General features: G+C 36.4%; 1 protein-coding gene across 1 annotated transcript in view; it reads right to left on the reverse strand.

Annotated features, from left to right (window-relative positions):
• Positions 1-26,899, reverse strand: part of LOC115211741 (beta-arrestin-1) — a 256,135-nt gene that overhangs the window by 75,488 nt on the left and 153,748 nt on the right. Inside the window, exon 2 of the mRNA XM_029780394.2 lies at positions 14,738-14,768. Within this exon, the coding sequence (XP_029636254.1) occupies positions 14,738-14,768 (31 nt within the window). The remainder of the gene's footprint in view (positions 1-14,737; positions 14,769-26,899) is intronic.

Consider the following 26,899-nt stretch of genomic DNA (forward strand, 5'->3'; position numbering starts at 1 on the left):
GTTCTTGGAAATGAGATAAATAGGTTGGTTTTGTATTTACTGGAACAGTTCCCTGTAGAGAGAAAGATTTAAGAGTTTGGTGAGGACAGGAGCTAGCTATGACATATATTTGTTGAGTGTAATGGAAGAGATAATGTCAAGGTATATCACTTGTGTACCGGAATCAATAGCAAATTTTAAAAATTTAGTGACAGAATGTATAAGATAGTGAGACCAGTGGATTAAAGGCAGTAAGTTAAGGAAGTGCTTTGTTGTGTGCATGTGTGTGCGTGTGTATGTATGTGTGTGTGTGTGCATATGTGTGTTTGTGTGGTGCATGCACATGTGTAGTCAAACACAAAATGTAATATATTTATAAGATGTGTTGCTTAGGAAGCTATGCTGGTTGAGGCTTGGTAGATGGCTGATTCTGCAAAGTTTATGGAGACCCTATTGGCAAGAGAGCAGAAGATCCAGCTACAATTTGGGATGAAAAAAAAATTACTTGGCTGTGTGCTGCACAAAATCACATTTTACTTTCCTGGTGATTATTTTGCAAGTATTACAGTATTACAGTGGTAGGCAAATGCTCTTAAATTTGATGTAGTAGGTGGTTGACTTCTTTCAGCTGATGTAAACTATCCTTCATTTGTACCACCAAGAAGTTAAGATCTTGGTTTCCTGGTTATACAGCAATGAATTCAAAACTTATTTAGCATAGATCCCTGCTTGTTTCAGTCTCAATAACTGTCAACAAGTTTTACTTTTACATAACAGCTGTGAGATTAGGAGCAGGGAAAGGATTATGTTGCAAAAATACACTTGCTTCAGTGATATAGAAACGTTCAAAATTAGACAGAAAAAAAAAAGACATAAGTTACCACAATAAAACAAGCGAAAAACAAACAGAAAACAAAATCACAATGAGACATTAAAAGAAGAATTATTTAAAATGAAATCAAAGTTAGAAATATTTTTAATGAGGTGTTAAAAGGTACAATTATATTGATTTTTGAAATAAGATTATATGTAGTAATATGGATTCAGTAAATACTGGATTGATATTCATGTTAATCATACATTTACTGAGTTTATACATAGCTACCATAATGTGTATATGTGTGTGAGTGAGACAAATAGTCAAGAGTGAAAGTAGATATGGAATAAAATGCGTATATACGTAGATGTATGTATCAGAGAGTGAGACATAAGTTACCACAATAAAATACAGGGAATGAATGTAAGATCAAGAAAGAATAAGAGAGAATGAATGAAGCAATGAATGAATATGAATGTAAGAGTGGGTATGTGTGTGTGTGTGCATATAAAAATACTACACAGACAAAGATTGAAAATTTATATTATAAACAACAGGAGATTGTAGTTTAAAGAATTGACATACGAGACAACATACAGCTGACGACCATATGCGGAAATAGATAGCAACGTGAGAGTAGACAAGTTTACATGTATTCTTGTCTTTTGAATAGAACGAAAGGAAGTTGATGAAGCAGTTCAGTGAAAGCCGATGTTTGAATCAAACTGCTGAACTTTCAGAAAAGCATTATTTTTTTCTACAGCACCTGGATAAATGAATACAATCCATTTTCAGAAAAGTTATATTCCTAAACCAACAGATGAATCTCATTATGATCTCTCTAGCAACAAGTGATAACAGCCAGGTCTCTCTCAAATCATATTCTATCACCTTGGAAAATTAGATAAAAAAATGAGGTGGTCATAGATGAATTGACTTTGAGTATAGGTTTGCTTGATCAGGCTTGAACTAAGGTTAAACAACAATAACAAGAGTTATAGTCTATATGTATTGTTATTATATTAAAATCATGGATGGTCAACTAGTAGAGTTAGAAAATTGCTTGATAAAATACCTGGTGGTATCACTTCACATTTTGAGTTCAGATCCACCAGGATCACTTTTACTCCGTCTCTTTCCAGGAGGGATGGGTCTTAAAATAAGAAGCAATCAAGTACTGGGGTCAATAAGCTTACTTTCCAACCTTGTGGTCTTGAGTTCATTCCCATTGTTTGGCACTTTGGACAAGTGTTTTCTACTATAGCCCTGGGCCAACCAAAGCCTTGTGAGTGGATGTAGTAGATGGAAACTGTAAGAAGCTTATCATATATACATATATAGGTGCAGGAGTGGCTGTGTGGTAAGTAGCTTGCTTACCAACCACATGGTTCCGGGTTCAGTCCCACTGCATGGCACCTTGGGCAAGTGTCTTCTACTATAGCCTCGGGCCAACCAAAGCCTTGTGAGTGGATTTGGTACACAGAAACTGAAAGAAGCCTGTCGTATATATGTATATATATATATGTGTGTGTGTGTGTGTTTGTCCCATTAGCATTGCTTGACAACCGATGCTGGTGTGTTTATGTCCCCGTCACTTAGCGGTTCAGCAAAAGAGACCGATAGAATAAGTACTGGGCTTACAAAGAATAAGTCCCGGGGTCGAATTGCTCGATTAAAAGGCAGTGCTCCAGCATGGCAGCAGTCAAATGACTGAAACAAGTAATAGAGTAAAGAGAGAGTAAAGAGAATATATAACAAGATGAGATAACAAAGTAATAAACAATTGTCTTATGAACTTCATTAACTTACAGATGTTTCTGCCATAAGATGCAGTGGACTTATAGTTGAGTGCCTGAGTAACACCTTATAGCTTCATCAGAGCCTCAAATATGAAGTGCAATTTATTTGGGAAATGAATTACATTTATGCATACACACACACACACATATAGGAAAAAGCATTATTAGTGAGAAAGCAAACACATACATGGGGAATGAAAATCAAGAGCTCCTCCATTGAGGTTTGTAAGTAAGCATCACTGTCAAACAAGCAACATTGTTAGTTTCCAGTCTTCTATGAAAATCAAGTCTGGCCATGGAGAAACATTATCTTGCTTGGAAACAGGTGAAAGTTGAGGACAAGGTCAATCAACCATAAAAATATCCACCTCAACAAATTCTGTCTGATCTATGCAAGCATGGAAATGTGGTCATTAAAACAATGATGAAGATGATGATGATGATGCTTTACACTTCTCCATAATTTGTTGCTTTGAGCCTACATAGAAAAATCACTATATCGTACTCATGAATATGAAAGAGATATTAGTTTCATTGTTTTAACATCCAATTTTTCAAGATAGTATGAGACAGTATATAACATCTTATCTTGTTTTTGCTATTACATCAAGACCATGCTAGAGCATTATTTCAGTGGTTGCCTGATCTAAATTTATCATTGTTCTAACTATAAACTGGAGAGTTTCCATTGTCTACTCATTGTATTTCTATAACTAATATTAACTGACATTAAATTCAACATAATTATCTCTGTATTGTATATATATATATATATATATATATATATATATATATATATATATATATATATATATATATATAAATATATAAAACACTGATTTTGCAAATAGATATATAAAGCAGACAGTTTTCAATTAATTTCTTTCCAAGCATTGCAGATCTTACTGCATAACATCTCAGGTGCCTTCAACCATGGTTCAACCATGGCCCCTGATTCACCAAAGACATGTAAGGGAAATTTGGTAGATAGTAAGTATGTAGAAGCTTATCACAGGGACTGTTTCTATTCTTAGATGGGTGATATAATTCACTGCAACATTTACCATCACTATCTGATCTAAGGGTGTTACATGCAGAATCCACTTAGTAGTAGGTATTCATATCAGGTGTCTGGTCAGGGGATAAATTCCTCCCACTAACCTCAAAGGCCCTAAACAGAGTCGCAGAAGTTACATAAGCCAGTAAAAATAAATAAATAAATAAAAACCTCTTTATAATCATTGCATGTATCTTTCCAGTAAAAAGAAATTATAAAATTGTACAGCTCACAATCAAATAGTTCATGCCAGTATATATAAAGCATTTAAAACATTTTAAAAACAAAACAGTGAATTTCAAACATTCAGCTGTTGTGAATTGTCCATCTGTAAGTCTATACTGATTAAACACAGTAATACAGAAGCTTGTTTAGATTTGATTGTGTAATCATAATGCTTTGAAAAAAAAAAACATTTTACATTTCAGCATAGCTTACTTCCTTAAAGGAAACACAGAAGGGAAAATAACTACTCAATAACATATCAGTCCTATTTTTACAAGTATTTTAGAATAATTTTTCATTTCTTTTGCTATAATGTACTATAAAACATAGCTTTTATCTTTTTTTTTTTTTATTTGTTTCAATCTTTAGACTGTGGCCACGCTGGGGTACCACCTTGAAAAGAATTGGTAGTTGAACAAATCGACCCCATTACTTTTTTTATAACCTTAGTACTTATTCTATTGGTCGCTTTTGCTGAAATTTGAAGTTAAAGGGATTTAAACACACCAACACCAGTTGTCAAGTGGTGGTGGGCGACAGTAGCAGCACAATGGGGTGAGAGGATGGGGCTGGAGGGAAGGCCATACTGCTGCTAAAAACTATGACACACACACAAGCATACACAGATACACACATACACACACAGCATACACAGATACACACATACACACACACACACACACACATGCACATAAGAGTACACATCTTAGAAGAACAGAATGGAGTAAATGGAGCAAGAACACACATGAAAACGAAAAGTGTCACTAAAGAGGTCACAGATGTGTGACAAAAGATTTTCGGACAATAGATATGAGTTAAAATAATAAAATAAGAACAGTAATAAATGAGTGAAGAACAAATATATAGTGCATGTATTTATTTGGCAAAGAATAAAAAAAATAACCATCCCAAAATACAACAATACCTGTTTTAACACACAATTTCACATCAGAAATCTTACAAAATGAATTAATAAACATATATATATATATATATATATATATATAAATATATATATATTAATAAATTTTAGGGTAGCAAAAAATTCTCAAAAAATTCTCTGCTACCAGCGGTCAAGTGAGAAAGAAAAATTAGTCAATAGACTATATAATATACATTCAAACATATAAGGGATGGCCATAATAGGACATCCGACTCAGCCAAACTCCAAACCACTAATAGTTGTAATTCTGAAATGGAAAGAGAAATAAAAACGTTTACCCTTTCCTTTCTGGACTATGCATAGTTTCGGCAATCAGAAAGGAAAGGGTAAACGTTTTTATTTCTCTTTCCATTTCAGAATTACAACTATTAGTGGTTTGGAGTTTGGCGGCTCTTTCTAGTGAGTCGGATGTCCTATTATGGCCATCCCTTATATGTTTGAATATATATATATATATATATATATATATAAATTCAGTGACAGCGTAACCTTCACGCAACGCCAAAATAAAGAACTTTATTTCATCAAAAAATTTAGACCAAGTTTGAACACCCTGGGCCAGGAATATTAAAACAAAACATTGGTCCTCTGAAAAAGAGAAACGAAATTCTACCACAACCACTACGACTGCCCCAACTCGCACTACTACTACAACCACCGTGGTCACTGTTGCTACGGCCACAGTGAGAGAATTATAATAATGGAAGTGGGGCGAATTACAATTTCTCAGATCCTTAAACAGTCACTCACACTGACAGAGATATGTCTTAGGGAAGGAAAAATTTATAAAAAGATCTCTACGAGCAGATCTAATCCTGATTCGTCAAAAAACTGATGACGTATTACCTCAGTGGTCAAGCTATTGTCACCCTGCTTGGTCAGTTTCCCCACACGATACAGCTATGGGTCAGACCCGATTCTGATTGGTCAAAACATTGATGACGTCTCGTTCTGCTGGACTAGCCACCTAACAGGATGATTGGTCAAAACATTGATGACGTCTCGTTCCGCTGGACTAGCCACCTAACAGGATACAGTCATGGGTCAGATCTAATACAGCTATGGGTCAGACCCGATTCTGATTGGTCAAATCATTGATGACGTCTCGTTCTGCTGGACTAGCCACCTAACAGGATGATTGGTCAAAACATTGGATGACGTCTCGTTCTGCTGGACTAGCCACCTAACAGGATGATTGGTCAAAACTTGATGACGTCTCATTTCTGCTGGACTAGCCACCTAACAGGATTGTCAAAAACACTGATGACGTCTCGTTCTGCTGGATCTAGCCACTAACAGGATACAGTCATGGGTCAGATCTATTTCGATTCGTCAAAAAAATGATGACGTATTTCTTCCTATGGCCAAACTGTCATTCCGCTTGGTTGGTTTCCTAACAGGATATATTCGTTGAGACTGGGTTTTGATTGGTGTTGGAACTATATGATGTCAGTGAAAAGTGCAAGTGACCACAGCTAAGCTGAGCCTGATATAAACCCAACAATCACAAAATTCACCAAAATTAAACGAACAGACACCAACCAAAAATCATTACGTTGCTCCCATTGGAACACAAGGTAAAATCTAAAATGAACTCCTCGCTTTTCAAGAACATGAATTTTTTATATTGACTCTATTGAATATATGTCACGATTATGAACTATTCATCATACTCTTTAAACATATAGCATGAACTCTCTTATTATATATAATTTTTTTTGATAAGGTTTCGTCATTTCAAGAACCAAAACATGTTAAAAATTAAAATTTGTCTAATATAGCAGCATTTTCAAACTTCATTTTTTACAAATATAATATATATATTAATATATATATATATTATATATATATATATATATATATGGAGATATATTGTAGTTTGCTGAAGCATTGTGTATTGTTTGTAAAGAATAAAATGTTTTAAATGACACAACAATGCACTATAGTAAAAACAATGGACTGTAATAACTGTTGTAATTTAATCATCCATGTAGTAAAAAAAGAGAGAGCTAGATGGTGGCAAGTGCCAGAGCATACCCTTGAGGTACAGAGGTCATAATATAAGTGGCAGGGCATTGCCAAAGAAGTGTGAGTAGTGAGTGGCGGAGTGGAATGTAGTGAGTGGTGAAAACCTGGGTATATAGAGTGGGGGCTACTGGATGATATTTCGGAATAAAAATTCCTTCTTCAGATATCACTAGGAAACAAACAAACAAACAGAAAAGTAATTGGAAAACCAATTATAGCTCAGAGGCCTACGTAAAGTTGCAGAAGTGTATGGAGAGGAGTGTATAAGCTGCACACAAGTGTACAAGAGGTTCAGACTTTCCAAGATGGCCAAAAAGAGGTCGATATTGATGAACATTCTGGGAGATCCACAACCAGCAGAACTGAGAAAAACATTGCAGATGTGCATGCAGCTGTGAGGGGAATTTGTCGAATCACCATCTATGAATTATCAGAGGAATTATCACTGAAGATTTGGATAGGAGACACATGTCTGCCAAGTTTGTGCCAAAACTACTTTCAACTGACCAAAAAGACACTTGGGTTCCAGTTGCACAAGATCTTCTTGAGTGGGTTGAGATCAATGAAAACATTTTGCAAACTTTGTGTAGGCCTCTGAGCAGGTATTGCCAAGCTTTTGGCAAAATTTGATGCAGATTCTCTGCTCAACTTTCTCTGTCATGGTCAATGTGACAATCACATGCTACATACTTTCCTTCGAAGCAATGCTGTAAGCAGCGGAAGTGAGCTAGAATGTTAAAACTTAGTGCACATGCACAGCAGAGTTCAAGGTCAATCTGTGCCAAGCGGCTTCACTCTGCGTGCTTTAGCTTTTTTACTTATTGATCAGACCACGTACTCACAAGGAGCAGGGATCAGAAATAGGATGGTCGAGTAAAAAATGAGAGAGCTAGATGGTGGCAAGTGCCAGAGCATACCCTTGAGGTACAGAGGTCATAATATAAGTGGCAGGGCATTGCCAAAGAAGTGTGAGTAGTGAGTGGCGGAGTGGAATGTAGTGAGTGGTGAAAACCTGGGTATATAGAGTGGGGGCTACTGGATAGCAATGATACAGTGCATAGGGCTATGAGGACAGGATTGGGGAGTGAGAGATAAGCATAGTGCATGAAAGAGGAGATGTGAGGTGGAGAAGAGATGTAGTTTGGTTTATTGGAGTAGGGTGTGTGAAAAGTTTTCTTATTACATGTGGGTGGAACACAGAGCTTCTAGAATTCAGTTTTGCTTACATGGGTGGGTCTTCTCTAGAACTTCATATTGCCAGATATCTTGGTCCATTGTCATTTCCTCCGTGAGGCCCAACATCCTGAGATTGATCCTTATCACTTCATCCCATATCTTCCTGGGTCTCCCTCTGCCATGAGTACCCTCCACTTTCAGTGACCAGCACTTCTCTGTACAGTTGTCTTCATTCACATGCATCACATGCTCAAACCAACGTAGTCTTCTCTCTTGCATGCTGCATTTGATTCTTCTTATGTCTAACTTTTCCCTCAACACATTTGCACTTTGTCATACATGTACACTGATGTTGCACATCCAGCAGAGCATACTACATTTGTTTCTCTCCAGTCTATGCATGTCTTCTGCATTCAGAGCCCATGTCTCAGTACCATGGAGTATAGCCATTCCAACACAAGCCTTGTACAGTCTACCTTTCACTCTGAGAGAGAGTCCTTTTGTTACCAACGGAGATAATAGCTCTCTGAACACTCTCCATCCTATTCTTATTCTAGAAACAATACTTTTAGAGCAACCTTCACCATTGCTAATTTGGTCACCTAGATAACAGAGACTATCTACAACCTTAAGAGAGCCTTCTGGGTATTTGAGAGAATCTAAGTCCCATATGCTTTCAGTGCTTATTATTCCTGCACATCTGCCACATATGAAGACGACTTTGTCTGTTAATCCACTTGTAATTCCACTGCACCTCTTATGTGTCTATAGCTTACACTGGGTACAGTGAAAATGGAATTACTTCCAACTCCTTTCCTACATATTGAGCAGGGCCATTTACCTGACAGAAAGAGAGTCTTATCTTCTTTCTTGCTAACAACAACTTTGGTCTTTACCAGGTTAACTTTAAGGCCCTTTGATTTCAGGTTTTGCTTCCATACCTGGAATTCCTTCTCCAATTCTGCTACAGATTCTGCAGTAAGAGTGAGGTCATCAGCTTAAAGTAGTTCCCATGGGAATCCAGTTTTGAATTCCTCTGTTATGCTCTGGAGGACTATAATGAATAAGAGTTGGCTGAGAGCTGAAGTGGATTGAGAACTGTAGTCTTTTTTATTGATATCCAGAAAGATGAGGCATGGAGAATGAAACCTTCATATGCATAGATACCTCCTTTCAGATTGACACTTATGAGTACAGATAGTAGCCTGGATAGAAGAGAAGGACTATAAGTGACAAGAGATTTTAGTCTTGGAGAGTAATGGAATATATGGTTTTCATGTTAGTAAGAGGTAATACGTGGATTCTAGGTTGGAACAGAATCCACAGATGTCAGGGTATATGAGGGAGAATTTTCCAGTGGATTCAGTTTTAGTTTTTGGCATCTAATGTAGAGGGCGTTGGTGTATCATGAGACCAAGATAACCCAATATCTAACCCTAAGCTGGGAGCCAGGCTGGAAAATTTGTAAGAGGGTAAAGAGACCCACAGACTAGGTTTTATATTAAACCAGGTAACAGAATGTATTGCCTCCCCAAAAAGGAGGTGGCAGCCACCACCCCACCACCAACAACAACAACACCACCACCACCATCAAATAGTATTTTCTTGTGACACTGAAGCAATTTTTATTTCTAAAAATTTTTTAAAGGAAGTGAGTATTTTAACTTGCAAAGTTAATTGCAAGGACATTCAGGATTTTTAAAAATTTTGTATCAAGGACATTTATTGAAGTAAAACCAAGAGAATCAACAACAAAAAGAAAAACAAAAATGAATTTTAAGCACAAGATGAGTTTAAAATTCAGTTCAAAGCAGAGTTGTTCTGATGTAGCATAATTGGAAAAAAAAAAAAAAAAAAAAAAAAAAAAAACATTGATAAAACTCAGCTGAGCTGATAAAATGAACTCTGGTGAATCAAACTGATTTTTGTCAGTTTGTTTTTATATAGGTTATAATTCATTGAGAGATATGTTTATGCCTTGTAATTTCTGTTGAAAATGACACCAAAAAAATCCATGGCTGTGAGGTTAAGAAGCACATTTTGAAGCTATATGATCTAGGGTTCAGTCCTGAAACTTGTTCAAGGTGTCACACATCTTGGGCAAGTGTTCTACTATATTCCTAGGCTGACCAATACTTTGTGAGTGAATTTGGTAGATGGATACTGTGATGAAACCCATCATATATGCATGTATGTGTGTGTGTGTGTGTGTGCATGCATGCGTGTGTGTGTGTGTGGTGTGTGTGTGTGCCAAGTAATAATAATAATAATGATAATAATAATAATAATAATAATAATAATAATAATGGTGATGATTTCAAATTTTGGCACAAGACCAGTAATTTCAAAGGAGGGGTTATGTCAATTACATTGCTCCCAATACTCAACTGATACTTATTATAAGGATGAAAGGCAAAGTCAACTTAGGCGGAATTTGAACCCAGAACATAAAAATGGCCAAATGCTACTAAGCATTTCAACCAGTGTGCTAACAATTCTACCAGCTAGCCATCTTGATGATGATGATAATGATAAGAAGAAGCAGCAGACTGAAGTGAGGAGGTAAAGCCCAGGGAGTATTGAACTAATGAGGTCTTCTATGTGGATGTTCAATCAGCTAGAAATAGCAACCAAATCTCTCCAAAATCACATCCTACCATCATAAAAAATAAGGAAATTACACAATGTCTGAAATGAGGGTAGGGTGTTCATAGCTGGACACTGCTCAATCAGAACTAACTCTAGCTTATATAACAAAGAGCATTTTTTCACTAACTCTTTCCAACAGAATTTAAACTTAATACTGAGAGAGATGAAACTAAAGACTGCAATGAATCAAGAAGACTTCTTTTGTATCCAATCTGTTTTAGTCTAATATATAATACTGTTCTTCTGTGCCCTGTGTATGGTTTTCTTCTTCTAAACTTACTGGATTTGAAGGAAGGGGCAGTCCCTATGATCTTACAAACCCTTCTAGACTGGTGGGATTGACGCCATTAATGTTCCACTTTTCCTAAGGGGAAAAACATGAACAGAGAAGGTTGATGTTTTGTGAAGGGACTGGCAATAGTGATTAATGTGGAGCCCAGGGGTGTTGGACACAACCAAGGTTAATATTTAATTATGGGACAAAACTGAAGACATAATCTATCATATACATAGCATTTGTATTATCAAGACTAATGACTTATAACCTATGGAATGAAGTTGAAGATATAATCTGTTATGGACATAACATTTATATTGTTTATATTATTCATTAGACTACTTATTAAGACCGCCTGACTGGCACTCGTGCCAGTGGAATGTCAAAAGCACATCTGAGCATGAGCGTTGCCAGGGCCACTGATTGGATCCTGTGCTGGTGGCATGTAAAAAGTAGCATTCGAGTGTGATCATTGCCAGCATCGCCTTACCAGCACATGAAAAACAGCATTTGAGTGTGGTCGTTGCCAGTGCCGCCAGACTGGCTTCCATGCAGGTAATACGTAAAAAACACCTTTTGAGCGTGGTCGTTGCCAGAACCGCCTGACTGGCCCTCAGGCTGGTGGCATGTAAAAGCACCCACTACACTCTCAGAGTGGTTGGTGTTAGGAAAGGCATCCAGCTGTAGAAACTTTGCCAGATCAGGTTGAGCCTTCTGGCTCATCAGTCCACAGTCAAACAGTCTAACCCATGCCAGCATGGAAAGTGGACATTAAACGATAATGATGATGACGATGATGATGTGCTTGAGAAGACCCATCAAGCCATGTGAAATCATAGTTGTGACAAATATTGATGTCATGAAAATTGACATCTGTGTCAGTGACACGTAAAAGCACCCATTACATTCTTGGTTGGCATTAGGAAGGGCATCCAGCTGAGAAAACCATGCCAAATCAGACAAGAGTCTGGTGCAGCCCCTCAGCTTACCAGCCCTGGTCAAATCGTTCAACCCATGCCAGCATGGACAATGGATTAAATGATGATGCGGATGACATGCATACACACACACACATATATGGAGAGAGAGAGAGAGAGAGAGAGAGAGGAGAGAGAGAGAGAGAGCAGTTGACTACTAGAAACATCAGCCAAAGAATGTAGAAAGGATGACAATAATGGTTTGAACATGTTCTGGGTGAAAAATGCCATGTGGATGATACTTGTAAAGAGGGACAATAAGGAAGAACCAGGAAGGAGGGGTGAAATGAAACTTCAGAATGTTGAGTTTTCCAGAAGAGATGCCAAAGCACTGAAATTATTGACCAAATACTTTGTAGTAGACATATCCAATATAAACCAGCATGGAAAACAGATGTTAAAATGATGAAGTTGCTAGGTAGATGCTTAACGCAACTTTCCTTGAAAAAAGATCTCATGTCTAATTAACTAACCATATATGTTGGCAGTAAAATTCTCTAGCACCTCAACATTTTATCTCGTAAATTATATTTTTACTGAACTTTACTTTTGCTTATTATTACTTTCTTCTTTTATCTTAGATATTAAAAAATGTTTTCAAAGATTTGTAGTTTCAATAAATTTTATTTCTAAAACTATATAATTATAATTAAAAGTATAGCATATATCTCAAGAACATGCCCGAAGGTGAAACAGTATTTAAAAAAAAAATTGTTTTTGTTTTTACTTAATACTGTTAGCAACAAGAATCATACTAAGATAGATGCTCTTGTATCGAATTTACAACAAACATTCATGTTACAGATTCATGAAATTCAATACAGAAATATGATGCTTAATGAGATAAGCAAAACAAATGCAGTCTCAATATATCATTAAAAACTATATAGGACTGATGGACAAACAAGACAAGTTTACAGCATAGTAGCTGAAGTATTTGGTTAAATTAGCTCACTCAAATTCAGACTTATAGTAATGGACTCTTTAAGAAATATTGTTAAAGCTTAGCCAAAGAAGAGACCCAAATAGAGCACACAGGCTACTTGCCTATGAGGCAGGAAGTAACTAAGACCTGATAGAGGATACAGAGGACTGTAGACAGACTTCATAGTGTTGGTTGGCATGATAAAATGATAAAATTATATCAGGTCATAGAAACCATCCCAAAAATAGAACATGCAAATGAAACATGGCCTGTGGAAAGCATATCACGAACTACTCATCTTGGAGAGCCATAGTTCCAATAAAGAACTAACACGATGTAGAAAGTCTTTTTAGTTCTGTTGCAGATAACCTCTTTAGCATGATAAAATGTCCCCAGTAACATGCTTTAAAGTAGTTGGTGATAGTAAGCTCATCTAGCTGTATGTAGAAATATGTCACAAATGGAATGTACAAATATGATACTGACTCCACAAGCTGTATCAAAGGCTACCTAACTATGAGCCTAACTCAAAGAACCAAGCCAGTCTTTTCACAGATAACTTCTCTAGTGCTGGTAGTAACCCAGTCTACACAATACAACATACACAATGATAAAGTTGGCTATATTCTTCTATTGCTGGGTGTGCCAAATGACGTTCTGAGTTCAAATTCCACCAAGGTCAACTTTGACTTTCATGCTTTTGGAGTTGATAAATTAAGTACCAGTAAAACACTGCAGTCTACATAATCAGCTAGTCCCCTCCCACAAAATGTCAGGCCTTCTGCCTTCAGTAGAAAGGATTATTATTATTAGTAGTAGTAAGGTGGTGAGCTGGCAGAATTATTAGCACGCTGGACAAAATGCTCAGTGGTATTTTACCTGTCGCTTTGTTCTGAGTTCAAATTCTGCTGAGGTCGAATTTTCCTTTTATCCTTTTGTGATCAATAGATTAAGTACCAGTGAAACACTAGGGTCGATGTATTCTATTAGTCACCTTCCCACAAATTTCTGGCCTTAAGCCTTCAGTAGAAAGGGTTATTATTATTATTATGTTCATTTCACTTCTCAGAGCTCTTGATTTCACAAGCTCCAGCAGTATGGCCTAGTGGTTAGGGTGTTGTACTCATGATTGCAAGATCATGGTTTCAGTTCCTAGACCAGGTGGTGCATGGTGTTCTTGAGCAAAGCACTTCATCTCATGTTGCTCTGCAATCACTTTGACTCCTGATGCATGATAGACTGTGCACCTGTTCAGGCAACATCAATTTGATGGAGAGAGTGAGCTAATGTATAACACATACATTTGATTACTATAAACAAATCATTTGTACAGGCCATTCAACAAAAGCTGAACACTCATATGTTGTCTTTCACAGGAGAGAATCCATTAGCATCATCATCATTATTATTATTATTATTATTATTATTAGTAGTAGTAGTAGGTCATTTGGCAAACAGCTGAACACTCACATTGTCTCTGACAGGTGAGTCCATCATCATCGTCATTATTATTATTATTAAGGTGGCGAGCTGGCAGAATCTTTAGCGTGCTGGACGAAATGCTTCGCGGTATTTTGCCCGTCACTCTAATTTCAAATTCCACTGAGGTTGACTTTGCCTTTCATCCTTACAGGGTCAATGAAATAAGTACCAGTTATGCACTGGGGTTGACATAATCGATTAGACCCTTCCCCCAAAGCTTCCGAAATATAACAATATTATTATTATTATTATTATATTATTATTATTATCATCATCATTAGCTGCAGCAGTAGTAGTAGTACAACAACAAGGAATAGTTTGCTTCCTTCTAGAACTGAAAATCCATCGTTCATAATGTAACGAGTGACAAAAAGTACAAAGTGTTTAATACATAAATACATACCTGTCCATTGGGACTGCTTTTCTTAAAAACCCTAAAAAGAAAAAGAAAAGAAGCATGTAAGTTAAATTTGAAAGCTGATGATAGAAAATATATTGAGTATATAATTAAAAAGTAATTTTGTAGATTTCAAACATTTTTCCAATCTTTTATTGTTAATACAGTGTTACTCTAAATATTTTCATAATTTAAGGAAGAAAAATGAGAAATGGAAAGATGACTAAAGATTTCTGTTTCTGAAAAAAATTACATTAAATGTGCGTGTTGGCTACACATGCACTGTGGAGTGAAGTTTCAGTAAATTTGGATAACTAGCGAAACAGTTGCAGCAGTATGGATGGGCTTGTAGTAACTTTTATTTTTATACAATTTTTGATTAAATAATGTAAATAATTTACTAATGTATTTAGATTTGTGATTTAAAAAAAAATTTGGAAAAGTCATTGAAAGTAATTTTATTTTATTTTATTTTTTTTTTGTTTAGTCAGGAGGAAGGAGCTGTGCCTAAAGCATTAGCAACCCCTCTGGGACCAGAAATGACAAGTAATTGAAAAGACACACATGATTGAAATGCTTTTATATCACCACATCCTAATTTGCAATGGTGGGGTGGGAACAGGTAGGTTACAGTTTAACCCTTTAGCCATCACATTATTTTCTCAAATGTAATGTTTATTTATTCACACTGTTTTGAATTAATCATGTGTTACCTTGTAGCTAAGAAATTTTCATGATATGATTGCTTAGTTTTAGAAAGATATTGTAGGATAGGCATGGGAGGCCAGATCTGCCCAGTTTTAACATAAAACTGGTTGAATATTTAGGCCGGATATGGTTGGTTTAAATGCTAAGCTCCTGAAACCAACATGCATTTAAATTTTTTATGAAAACTGAAGATTTTTGGACATGCCAGTTCTCTTACTTCAGCAATTCATTTATTATATATATATATCATCATCATTATCATCGTTTAACATCCGTTTTCCATGCTAGCATGGGTTAGATGGTTTGACCGGAGTCTGGGAAGCCAGGAGGCTGCACCAGGCTCCATTCTGATCTGGCAGTGTTTCTACAGCTGGATGCCCTTCCTAACACCAACCACTCTGTGAGTGTAGTGGGTGCTTTTTACATGCCACCAGCACAGGTGCCAGGGGAGGCTAGCAACAGCCACAATCGGTTGGTGCTTTTTATGTGTCACAGGCATGGAAGCCAGTCAAGGCGGCGCTGGCATCAGCAGCATTCAGATGGTGCTTTTTACGTGCCACCGGCACGGGTATCACAACTACAATTTCCATTTAATTTTTATTTTGATGTTGATGTACTTGACTCAATAGGTCTCTTCAAGCACAGCAGGTTGCCCTATGATCCAAGGTAAGCACAGCAGGCCATCCTGCAATCCAAGGTGCTTTGGATGGGCTGGGGCTGCTATGTAAAGCTGGTGCAGGAAACAGCCATGAATTCACATTATTTGTCAGGTCTTCGCAGTCACAGCATATCTCCAGAGGTCTCAGTCTTTTGTCATTGCCTTTCAGTTTCCATCTATCAAATCCACATCACAGTTTGGATCAAGCCAGGGCTATAGTAGAAGACACTTGTCCAATGCAATGAGACTTAACCTGGAACCATGTGGTTAGGAAGCAAATTTCTTACCACATGGCCATGCCTGCACTTATATTGTTTATTAACAGTAGATTTATGTGAGATCCTGTGAGTTTCATGTACAAGCATGGCTGCTATTCAATACAAAATGTGGATGAAATGACTTTGATAGGTGACAACTAATTTCTCAAGTGCGAAGTACATCAGTAGTTAGATACCAGCACCTTGGAATTGTGGTTACAACAAACTACAGTAGCAAGTTGTACTTTCCCATGCTACTTATTTACAGCAGTAGTCCCTGTATACTACTAAGTGAATAGGGTCATTAAAACTTAAGGGTCTATGTCACAGAGATAGCTGTGTTGCTAGGATATGATGGGATGTTCCTTCAAACTGTAGCTAGATACACAACAAACTTGGTTAGCTGCAATTCTCTTTCTTCAGTGTGACATTATTTACAAAATTCCTTATTCAAGAACACTAAAAACTGGATATTTAAGAAAGGTGCTATATTTTTTGAACAATGTTATCAATAATGGAAAGAAAGAAAATAATAATACTCGCAAACAAAAACACATGAAATACAATTAAAACTGTATGTAAAAATATCTATATATTCTGGAAACTTAGCCATTACCCAAGATTTATTATAACAAACCAGTGAGGCAGCATTAACAACAAAATAATCAAATAAGTAAGGCATGTAAAATATTCCAAAGCACAAACTGCAAATAAATCATTTTAAGTGTTGAATAAGTATTCCATGAGAGAAGATTAAGTTAGGTGTTTTAAAGAATGCTATAAACACTTTGAATTTGACTTAGCACTGAAAAGTAAATGGAATATCTTTTAAGATATATTCTAGTAAACTTCAAAATAATTTTTAAGAAACTGAAACAAAAAGAAAGAAAAAGAAAAAAAAACATTTTAATCACTATCTCAAGCCTGTATTTATAAAAATTCAGGCTAGAGATAGTGATTAAAATGTTGCATATGTTATGTTTACAGTTATTGCTGACACTGGTAAAATTTGTAAGATATCACTGATTCCTTGTTTATTTGGCAAAGCTTTCACGTGTCTGTAGGAACTAAAAGTAGGCCTTTATTTTAGACTTACTGAATTCACTGCTAGTGTTTGTTACACAGCTTTCACAAGAGAGCTGCAGCAGCCAAAGTGTGCAAAGAATTTTGTATAACTTGTATCTTGTTGTCGCTTAGATCCAAGTTGGTCCAGATCAAGCAGACCTATAATAAAACAATATTCAAACCATAGTCACACAGGCATGGTTATAGATGGAGGTATAGCCATGTAATTAAATAGTCCATCTTGCAACCACATGATTTTAGGTTCAGTTCCACAGAGCAGCAACTTGGATGTCTTCTACTAATAGTTCTCAGATGACCAATGCCATGTTAAGGAATTTTGTTGACAGAAACAGCAGGAACTTTGTTTTGTATATGTGTATGTGTATGCATGCATGTGTGCATTTGTGCATGCAAATGTGCACCAGTGTCTATAAGTTCCATGCTTGTCATCACTTGGGTGAAATAGTGTTGATGATGACATTTGTTACTGACATTATGACTGGTTGCTGTGTACTTTTGAAGACCTATAGAATAAAGATATCCCTCAATTGAAAAATATGTATGGGTTGGTGACAAGAATAGAATCCATCCGTAAAATTCTGCCCCAAATAAATCTCTGCTAGGCATGTGACCTCTATAATTTAAGACTTTAATCTTTTTGTTACTGTATTCCTGTTGAAATATGTTGCTTTTGTTTCAATTAATTTTGAAAATGATGAAGAATTTAGTAAAATTTCATTATTGAGCTTATGTATGTGTAGCGGCACAAGCAGCTAGTGCCATATTGGATGAGATCTCGCAGAAGCCATTGCCATCTCTGAAACTATAGCGAGACCTCACCTGCATCCATTTGCCATGTGTGATTTAGATCAATGCGTCCACACTAATGGAGCTACTACACAACGCACACAGCTTAGAAGGTAGCTGAGAGCAGCACACTTCACCTATCCTGTGAATCCTGTAAATAAACCAGTTGTAAATAGCATTTGTATTTGAAGACTTCTCTCTTCGTCTGCCGAAAGCCTGAACTACATGAAGAACAAAAAGACGATGGAAGAAGACAATATTCTTCCAATATCGTAAACCTTGCCTTCCATTATATATGGAACATAAGTTGATGGAAGGGTTTAATTTAGGATCACTTTAAAACAGGAAGTTTGCACCACAGGACCAATGGGTACAAATTAAAACTGAAAGAATATATAATCATTTGAGAAAAGGAATGTAAGTTTTGGCATCCCCCACCTCCAACATATTGTAGGTATAACCAAGTTGAGATGATTTTGACTGGAAATTAAAACAGCCACAATAAGCATAGTCTGTTGAGAGAACCACAATGATGATACCAAAACATAGTTCATGAAGGACTTAATGCTGTTGTTGGTGTTGATGTTTAGCTCTTAGTCAGCTATGATCAAGTAGATCTATGAGCAAGATATTCCAGCCATGACCACTTCATCTCTTCTTCAGATTTAGTGTATCTATCTTTTATCTTTTACTTGTTTCAGTCATTAGACTGGGGCTATGCTGAGGCACCACCTTGAAGGATTTAGTTGAACAAATCGATCACAGTACTTATTTTTTAAAACCTGGTGTTTATTTTATCAGTCTCTTTTTGCCCAACCCCTAAGTTATGGAAATGTAAACAAATCAACACCAGTTGTCAAGTGATAGTGGGGGACAAACACAACACATACACACACACACACACACAAATACACACACACACACATGCACACACACACACACACAAATACACACACACACATGCACACACACACATGCACACACGCACACACACAATGGGCTTATTTCAGTTTCTGTCTACCAAATCCACTCACAAGGCTTTGGTCAACCTGGGGATATAGAAGACACATGACCAAGGTGCCACACATTGAGGGTGAATGAACCCAGAATCATATGGTTGGGAAGCAAACTTCTTACCACACAGCCACATCTGCACCTGTGGTTACATTCACTAATGTGTATGACCTTTTATAAGGCAGTAAAGTATAGGTCAAGTGAGATTTGGGTCTATTTAATACAGGTTGAGAGATTATGTAGAACAGTGGTTCCTAACCTGGGGTCTGCAGACCCCTGGTGGTATGCAAAGGTAGTACTGGGAGTCTGTGAACTAAATTCAAAATTTCATATATAAAACAACAGTAACATCATTCTATATAAGACTACCACATTCTGTTGGCATATAAACATTACTATCCGGTACTGTTAATGTATATCTCTCACTCAGAGATTTAAAACAAGTTGTTTCTCTTCTCTCTCTCTCTCTCTCCGTCTCTCTCTCTCTCTCTATCCGTCTCTCTCTCTCTCTCTCTCTCTCTCTCTCTCTCTCTCTCTCTATATATATATATATATATATATATTTAATAATAAAATATTAGGGAATAAATCCAAACTTACAGGGAAAAATCAGATTTAGGATTAAATCCAATTTTATAGTATAAATATATTATATTATATTAAATTAGAGATAAAACCACTATTAGGCAAATCAAACAATATATATATATATATATATATACACGTGCCGGTTTTTATGTGCCAGTGGCATGTAAAAAGCACCCACTACACTCACGGAGTGGTTGGCGTTAGGAAGGGCATCCAGCTGTAGAAACACTGTGCCAGATCAGACTGGAGCCTGGTGCAGCCTCCTGGCTTCCCAGACCCCGGTCGAACCATCCAACCCATGCTAGCACGGAAAATGGACGTTAAACGATGATGATGATGATGATGATATACATACATACATACATATACATAAGGATAAGCATATTAAGGGGTCCATAAGAAAACACATTTAAATAAAAGGGTTGGGAACCACTGTTGGTACCAGTGTGAAAAGGTCGGAAACCACTGGTGTAGAAGCTTCCTCATTCTATTACCAGCAACAGTTACAGTAGAAGTAAAATTAACAGTAGTAGTAGTGGTAGCAGAAGCAGCAGTAGCATTAATATTAACCACACTTGCAGTGGTTTTCTAGGCACATGATTTTTCTAGTTTAGATTTCCTTTCATGTCTGTATATTCAAAACATATTAATCATGATGATACAGAGGAATTGGGTCAATGACTAGTTCAAAGTTGCAAGACAAACCATTATAGTATACAATGCAATCACGAAATGATATACAAGTGAATACAACAACACGTGCGTGTTTTAAATGTCTACCACAACTTTTCTATAATGTAATAGTTTCAGTCTCAACACATGATCTCAGATCAAGTCACTTGCCAAACAAGTACAGCTTCAAAATCTTACTTTTGCATTATGCATTAAAAATACATTTAAGCAGATGTATTATACAACTATTTTTTGTGTAAAATACAGTCTTACTAACAAATATTCTCCCTATCACTCTCTTTAATAATTTTTACATCTAAACTACTCTACTGGCAAAAACTGAGAAAACCATTTGTATCAGTTGTGGTTGATTGTTGATGTCTAATCTCAGATCATCGTAATCCAACAAATCTATGATGAAAGGCATTCAACTATAACCAACCTGTCTTTTTTCTATGTGAAAATAACTAAGAATCACATCATCTAATATGACTTTTTCTTTAAAATGGTAAGGTGTAATTTGAGTGGAATTTAGCTGTTACTGCTAGTAGGTCAAGGCTCCATCACTGACTTGTCAATCTTTATTCTATCCATAACAAGTTAATAATTCATATTAACTTTTATTAATCTTGATTAATCAGCAACATAGAAATGATTTTCCTGTCTTTTTTTTTGTGTCAAGATAAATTGGCAAGCTTTTTTTACTTTTCTTTTGTAAGTTTCCACTGCCTAATGTTTGAATAATGTTTTCTAATTACTTTTTTAAAAAAATTTATTTTTGCACCAGCCAGGAATTTTGAGGGTAGGGTTAGGGTTATATTGATTTCAAATTTTGGCAGAAGGTTAACAATTTTGAGGGGAAGTCAATTACATACACCCTAATCAATACTTAATTAGTATTTGTTTTTCAGTCCCGATAGGATGAGAGGTAAAGTCAACCCCAGCAGAATTTGAACTCAGACTAAAGGCAGATGAAATACCATTAAGCATTTCACTTGAAGCGCTAACAATTCTGCCACCTAGCTGCCTTAAAAGTTGATTATATTGATGCCAGTACTTGACTGGTATTTATTTGTATTGACCCTGCCACCCAGTACTTGCTTGGTACTTAATTTTATTGATCCCCAAAAAGATGAACAGCAAAATTGACCTGATCAGGATTTAAACTCAGAACATAAAGCGCCAGAAGAAATTTGGTTGAGCCTTTTATTCAATGTGCTAATAATTCTGCCAGCTCGCCTAATATTGGTTTCAGATTTTGGCACGAGGCCACCATTTTCAGTGAAGGAGAGAAGTTGATTATGTTGACTCCAGTGCTCGACTGGTATTTATTTTATCTACCCTGAAAGGATGAGTGGCAAACTCAATCTCACTGGCATTTGAACTCAGAACATAAAGATGGATGAAATTTCCACTAAGCATTTAACTCGGTGCAGATTGCAGTAACGATTCTGCCAGCTTGCCAAATATCAATACACTATTAATTGCAGGTGAGTCTGTTCTGTTTTTCGTTCATATCATGCAACAGTTAAATTCTTTAATCCATCATAAAAATAAATACCAAACAAGTACAATATTATGAACAATATTATTAACTATATACTCTTGAAGTCAGTGCCCCAGCAGGGTTGAGATTCAATGATTGAAAGCTGTAAGGTAATAAAAGAATATTGAAATGAGGGAAATGTATTTGGAAATTACTGTGACAACATTACCACATGTACCAGCACCATCACCACAAACATCAGCACCATTACCACCATCATTATAGTGTGATGTATCTTAACATTATGAATTTTCAAACACTTTCGTCATCATGATCATTATCATGATGATGATGATCATCACTATTTTAACATCCACTTTTCCATGCATGCATGGGTTGGAATGAATTTGCCAAGGCAAATTTTTTATAGCATAATACCCTTTTTGTTGCTGACCCTCACTTGTTTCCAAGTAAGATATTTCTTCATGTCCAGACATGTTTTTACAGATGTTTGGAAGGAATGGACATCACTTGTACATCAGTGACACTAGTTTACAACAATCATGCAATGTCAAGACAAAGTGACATCATGATCATCTCTCTCTCTCTCTCTCTCACACACACACACACACCACACATACACATGATAGGCTTCTTTTAATTGCATTTACCTAATCTGCTTGCAAGGTAAAGCTTAACATCTTTTTAATTGCTCCATCTGGTGTACCGGTTGTCAAGCAGTGGTAGTGGACAAACACACACACACACACACAACATATTTGAAGGCTTCTTTTGGCTTCTGTCAACCAAATCTACTCACAAGGCTTTGGTCAGCCTGAGGAAGAAACTTACCCAAGGTGTTACAAAGTGGGACTGAACTTGGAACCAAGTGGCTGGGAAGCAAGCTTCTTTCCACACAGCTACGTCTCTTGTGACATTTTCTTCCACTGAAGTGAGCAGGGAATTTTGTTGATATTTCTCACAGATTGTGTAGCTACATAAAGGTGTTCTTGTTTGTTCATTTTATCTGGTTAACCAGCGATTAATAACAAGGACCCTTAAAGAGAGTTGCATTTAACTAATGGCTGCTCTGTCTTCTCAAATCATCCAAGACTGTTATCTCAGTACAACATTCTGCTGCCATAAAAAAAAAGCTGAAATGAGACACACAGACAAACACAAACACCTTGCATCACATAAAAATAAAAGATACGAATACAAAATCTATAAACACATTTTCCATACCTAAAAATGCACACACACATGCACGCTATCAATTATTAAATGAAAAGCATTTCTCCTTTAATCATCATTCAAAGTTGGTTTTTCTTAACTATCAACCTGATTTTAACTATACTCTATTAGATAATTTGATTGACTGCAAAATAAATAAATAAAGATAGAAAGATAGATAGATAGATAGATAGATAGATAGATAAGATTAGATAGATAGATAGATTGATAGATAGACAGATTAGATTAGATAGATAGACAGATTAGATTAGATAGATAGATAGATAGATTGATAGATAGACAGATTAGATTAGATAGACAGATGAGATTAGATTAGATAGATAGATAAATAGATAGATAGATAGATAGATTGATAGATAGACAGATTAGATTAGGTAGGCAGATTAGATTAGATTAGATAGATAGATAGATAGATAGATAGATAGATAGATAGATAGATAGATAGATAGATAGATAGATAGATAGATAGATAGATAGATAGATAGATAGATAGATAGATAGATAGATAGATAGATAGATAGATGGATAGATAGATAGATAGACTGCAAGATAGATGCATGGATTTATACATTTATCCATTGTATATTGGTGATAGGAAGGACACAGCCTTAAAACACAATTTCTAACACTTCTGCCCAGCCCTTCACAACTTGGAAGTAGACAAAAAGCAAAGATAATGATGATGGTGGTGGTGAGTATGTGTGTGTGAGTGCATGCACATGCATGTGCACAGTAATGTTCTGGTAAATAGAGTCCATAGTTCCAGCAGTGGATGTTTTACATCCTCTACTGGTGTCTTTGGAAACAGCATGAAAACTACAACCTGAAATCTCTTTCCTCACCAGACAAATGAGTCTCATTGCTTATTACTGTATTAATGACTGTCTCTGGTCCTGAAAGGTCAAGTAATTGGTGATATATTCAGATGGCAATTGGGATAAATATTTATCTTCTCTCTCTCCCTCTCTCTCTCACACACACACACACACACACACACACACACACACACACACACACACACACACACAAGCAACCATAAACTTTGATACGCTTTGTACACCAAAGACACTGGTTAATGCTGTCTCAATAATTCATTTGTTATTTTATGTTTGCTTCATAAATAAACCTAGCTTGTAAACTCTCTGCATTGTCATTCACTCCAGTTAACATACGTGTAAGCATGGCTGTGTGGTTAAGAAGTTCATGTTATAATCACATGGCTCAAAGTTCAATGCCATTGGACATGACTATGACGACAGGCAGGTGTTTTCTACCATAGCCCTCAGGTAGATTCAATATCTTGTCTGTTGAATTTAATAGAAACAAACTGTCTGTCTCTCTGAATGAATGAATGAATGTGTGTGTGTGTGTGTATGTGTCTGTGTGTGTGAAACCCAGGGTAATCCCATAAATCGACCATATCTAACTATCTATACATATATGTATGTATATATGTACAAAGTCTGGTCAATAATTATCCGGACTGTTGCCATAGTAATGAAGCTAAAGCACACAGAATAAAACCACAAGGCCACAGATTGACCTTGAACTGTGCTATGCATGCACACTAAGTTTTAACGTTCTAGCTTACTTCTGTTGTTTGTTGTTTACAGCAGTGCTTGGAAAAAAGGTGTGTGGCGTGTGTTCATCGCATCGACCATGACAGAGTAAGTTGTCATGGCAATACCTGCTCAGAGGGCTATGCAACGTTGCAGAAAGTGCATGGAGAGGAGTATATAAACCGCACACAAGTGTACAAGTGGTTCAGACGTTTCCAAGATGGTTGAAAAAATGTCGATATTGACAAATGTTCTGGGAGACCCGCAACCAGCAGAACTGAGAAAAACATCACAGATGTGCATGCAGCAGTCAGAAGAAATTGTCAAATCACCATCTGTGAGTTATCAGAGGTTGTGCAGATTAGTGATGGTTCAGTTCCATCTATTATCACTGAAGATTTGGGTAGGAGACACGTGCCTGCCAAGTTTGTACCAAAACTGCTTTCAGTTGATCAAATAGACACTCAGGTTTCAGTTGTACAAGATCTTCTTGATCATGTTGAGAAAAATGAAAACATTTTAAAAACATTGCACAGGATTCTGAGCAGGTATCACCAATTTATTGGCAAAATTTGATGCAGATGATCTGCTCAACTTTCTCTGACGTGGTTAGTGCAACAATCACATGCTACACACCTTCCAAGCACAGCTGTAAACAGCACACGCGAACAAGGGGATCAGTTAAGTTAGATCAAGGCAATCAACAATGAAAGCACACTACATGTTTTGGCTAAGTAGTTTATTCCAAATATTCCAGGTAATTAACCTTTCAAATCAGTGGTCAATGTAGAGTTGTAAAGGTAGTTCATTGGTATCTGGTATCCAGCAAATCCAAGTATGTATCAAAGATGTAACTGGTACACTGGCTCTTTGTGTGTGTGTGTGTGTGTGTGTGTGTGTGTGTGTGAGTGTATTGTAATAGAAATTACATGAGACAAGGAGAGAAAATACAAAGTAGAGTGAAGAAATGGTAAAGTCATCAATCAGTGTTTCACCATTTTAGGATGCTGAACGTCAGAAATGAGACAACAAAGAAATACAGCATGTAGCAAGACACCATGTGGAGGGGAGAATTATCCAGCTCATGTAAGCACGGAAAAGTGGACATAAAAATGATGATCATGATGATCAAGATGACAATGATGATGGTGGTGGTGGTGGTGGTGGTGATCGAGATGCATAAATTAATGTTTAGTACTAGGGTTGCCAAGTGACAAATAATAAACATTTACTGAAAGGACTGAATACCAATAATACGATTAAAGTTGTGTGTGTCTCTCCTTCTCACTCTCTCTCTTTCACAGATATATCTTTTACTTGTCTCAGTCATTAGACAGCAGGATAAACACACATGCACACACATGCACATGATGAGCTTCTTGCACTTTCCATCTACCAAATCCATTCACAAGGCTTTGGTCAGCCCAAAGCTATAAGAAAAGACACCTGCCCAAGGTGCTATGCAGTGGGAATGAACCCAGAACCATGTGGTTGGAAAGCAAACTTCTTATTGCACAGCCAAGCTTGCGCCTATATATTTGTAGAGGATATAAATCAGCAAGAAAAGACACCCTCCCACCTCATAGAAACACTCATATGTTACTCTCACAGTCAGAATGAAAGCACTGGAAACCTCTCGCTAGTGACACTGTTCTTCGCAAATTGCAATATAAAATAAATCAAATAAACAAACATCATTAACACAACCATCATTCATGTGAATTCACTCAATATTAAATTAACTCAATGATCTCAACACTTAAAAGGTTTGTCCCTTCTAGAAGGGCTGTAGACGAAACACCATGATAAATGCTGCCTTATTTATTCAAGTTAATACATTTCTTACATAAGTATAAGTGCACAGATTTATAAGGGAAGGGGAAGGCTGTGTTGTGGTCGTGATTCAAGCTTTTCTCAAGGACATATCTGACATAAGTGAATGAAACTTAACAAGAGTAAGCCAATGAACAAACAATTGACATTGTTTACAATTAAAAAAAAACAAAACAAAACAAAACCAAAAACAAAAATAATGAAATAAAAGCAAGAGACAGTATAAATAAATCACACCCAAATATTTATCTAACATTCAGAAAACTA

Source organism: Octopus sinensis, linkage group LG5 (genome assembly GCF_006345805.1).
Source record: "Octopus sinensis linkage group LG5, ASM634580v1, whole genome shotgun sequence".
In the NCBI taxonomy this organism is placed as follows: Eukaryota; Metazoa; Mollusca; class Cephalopoda; order Octopoda; family Octopodidae; genus Octopus; species Octopus sinensis.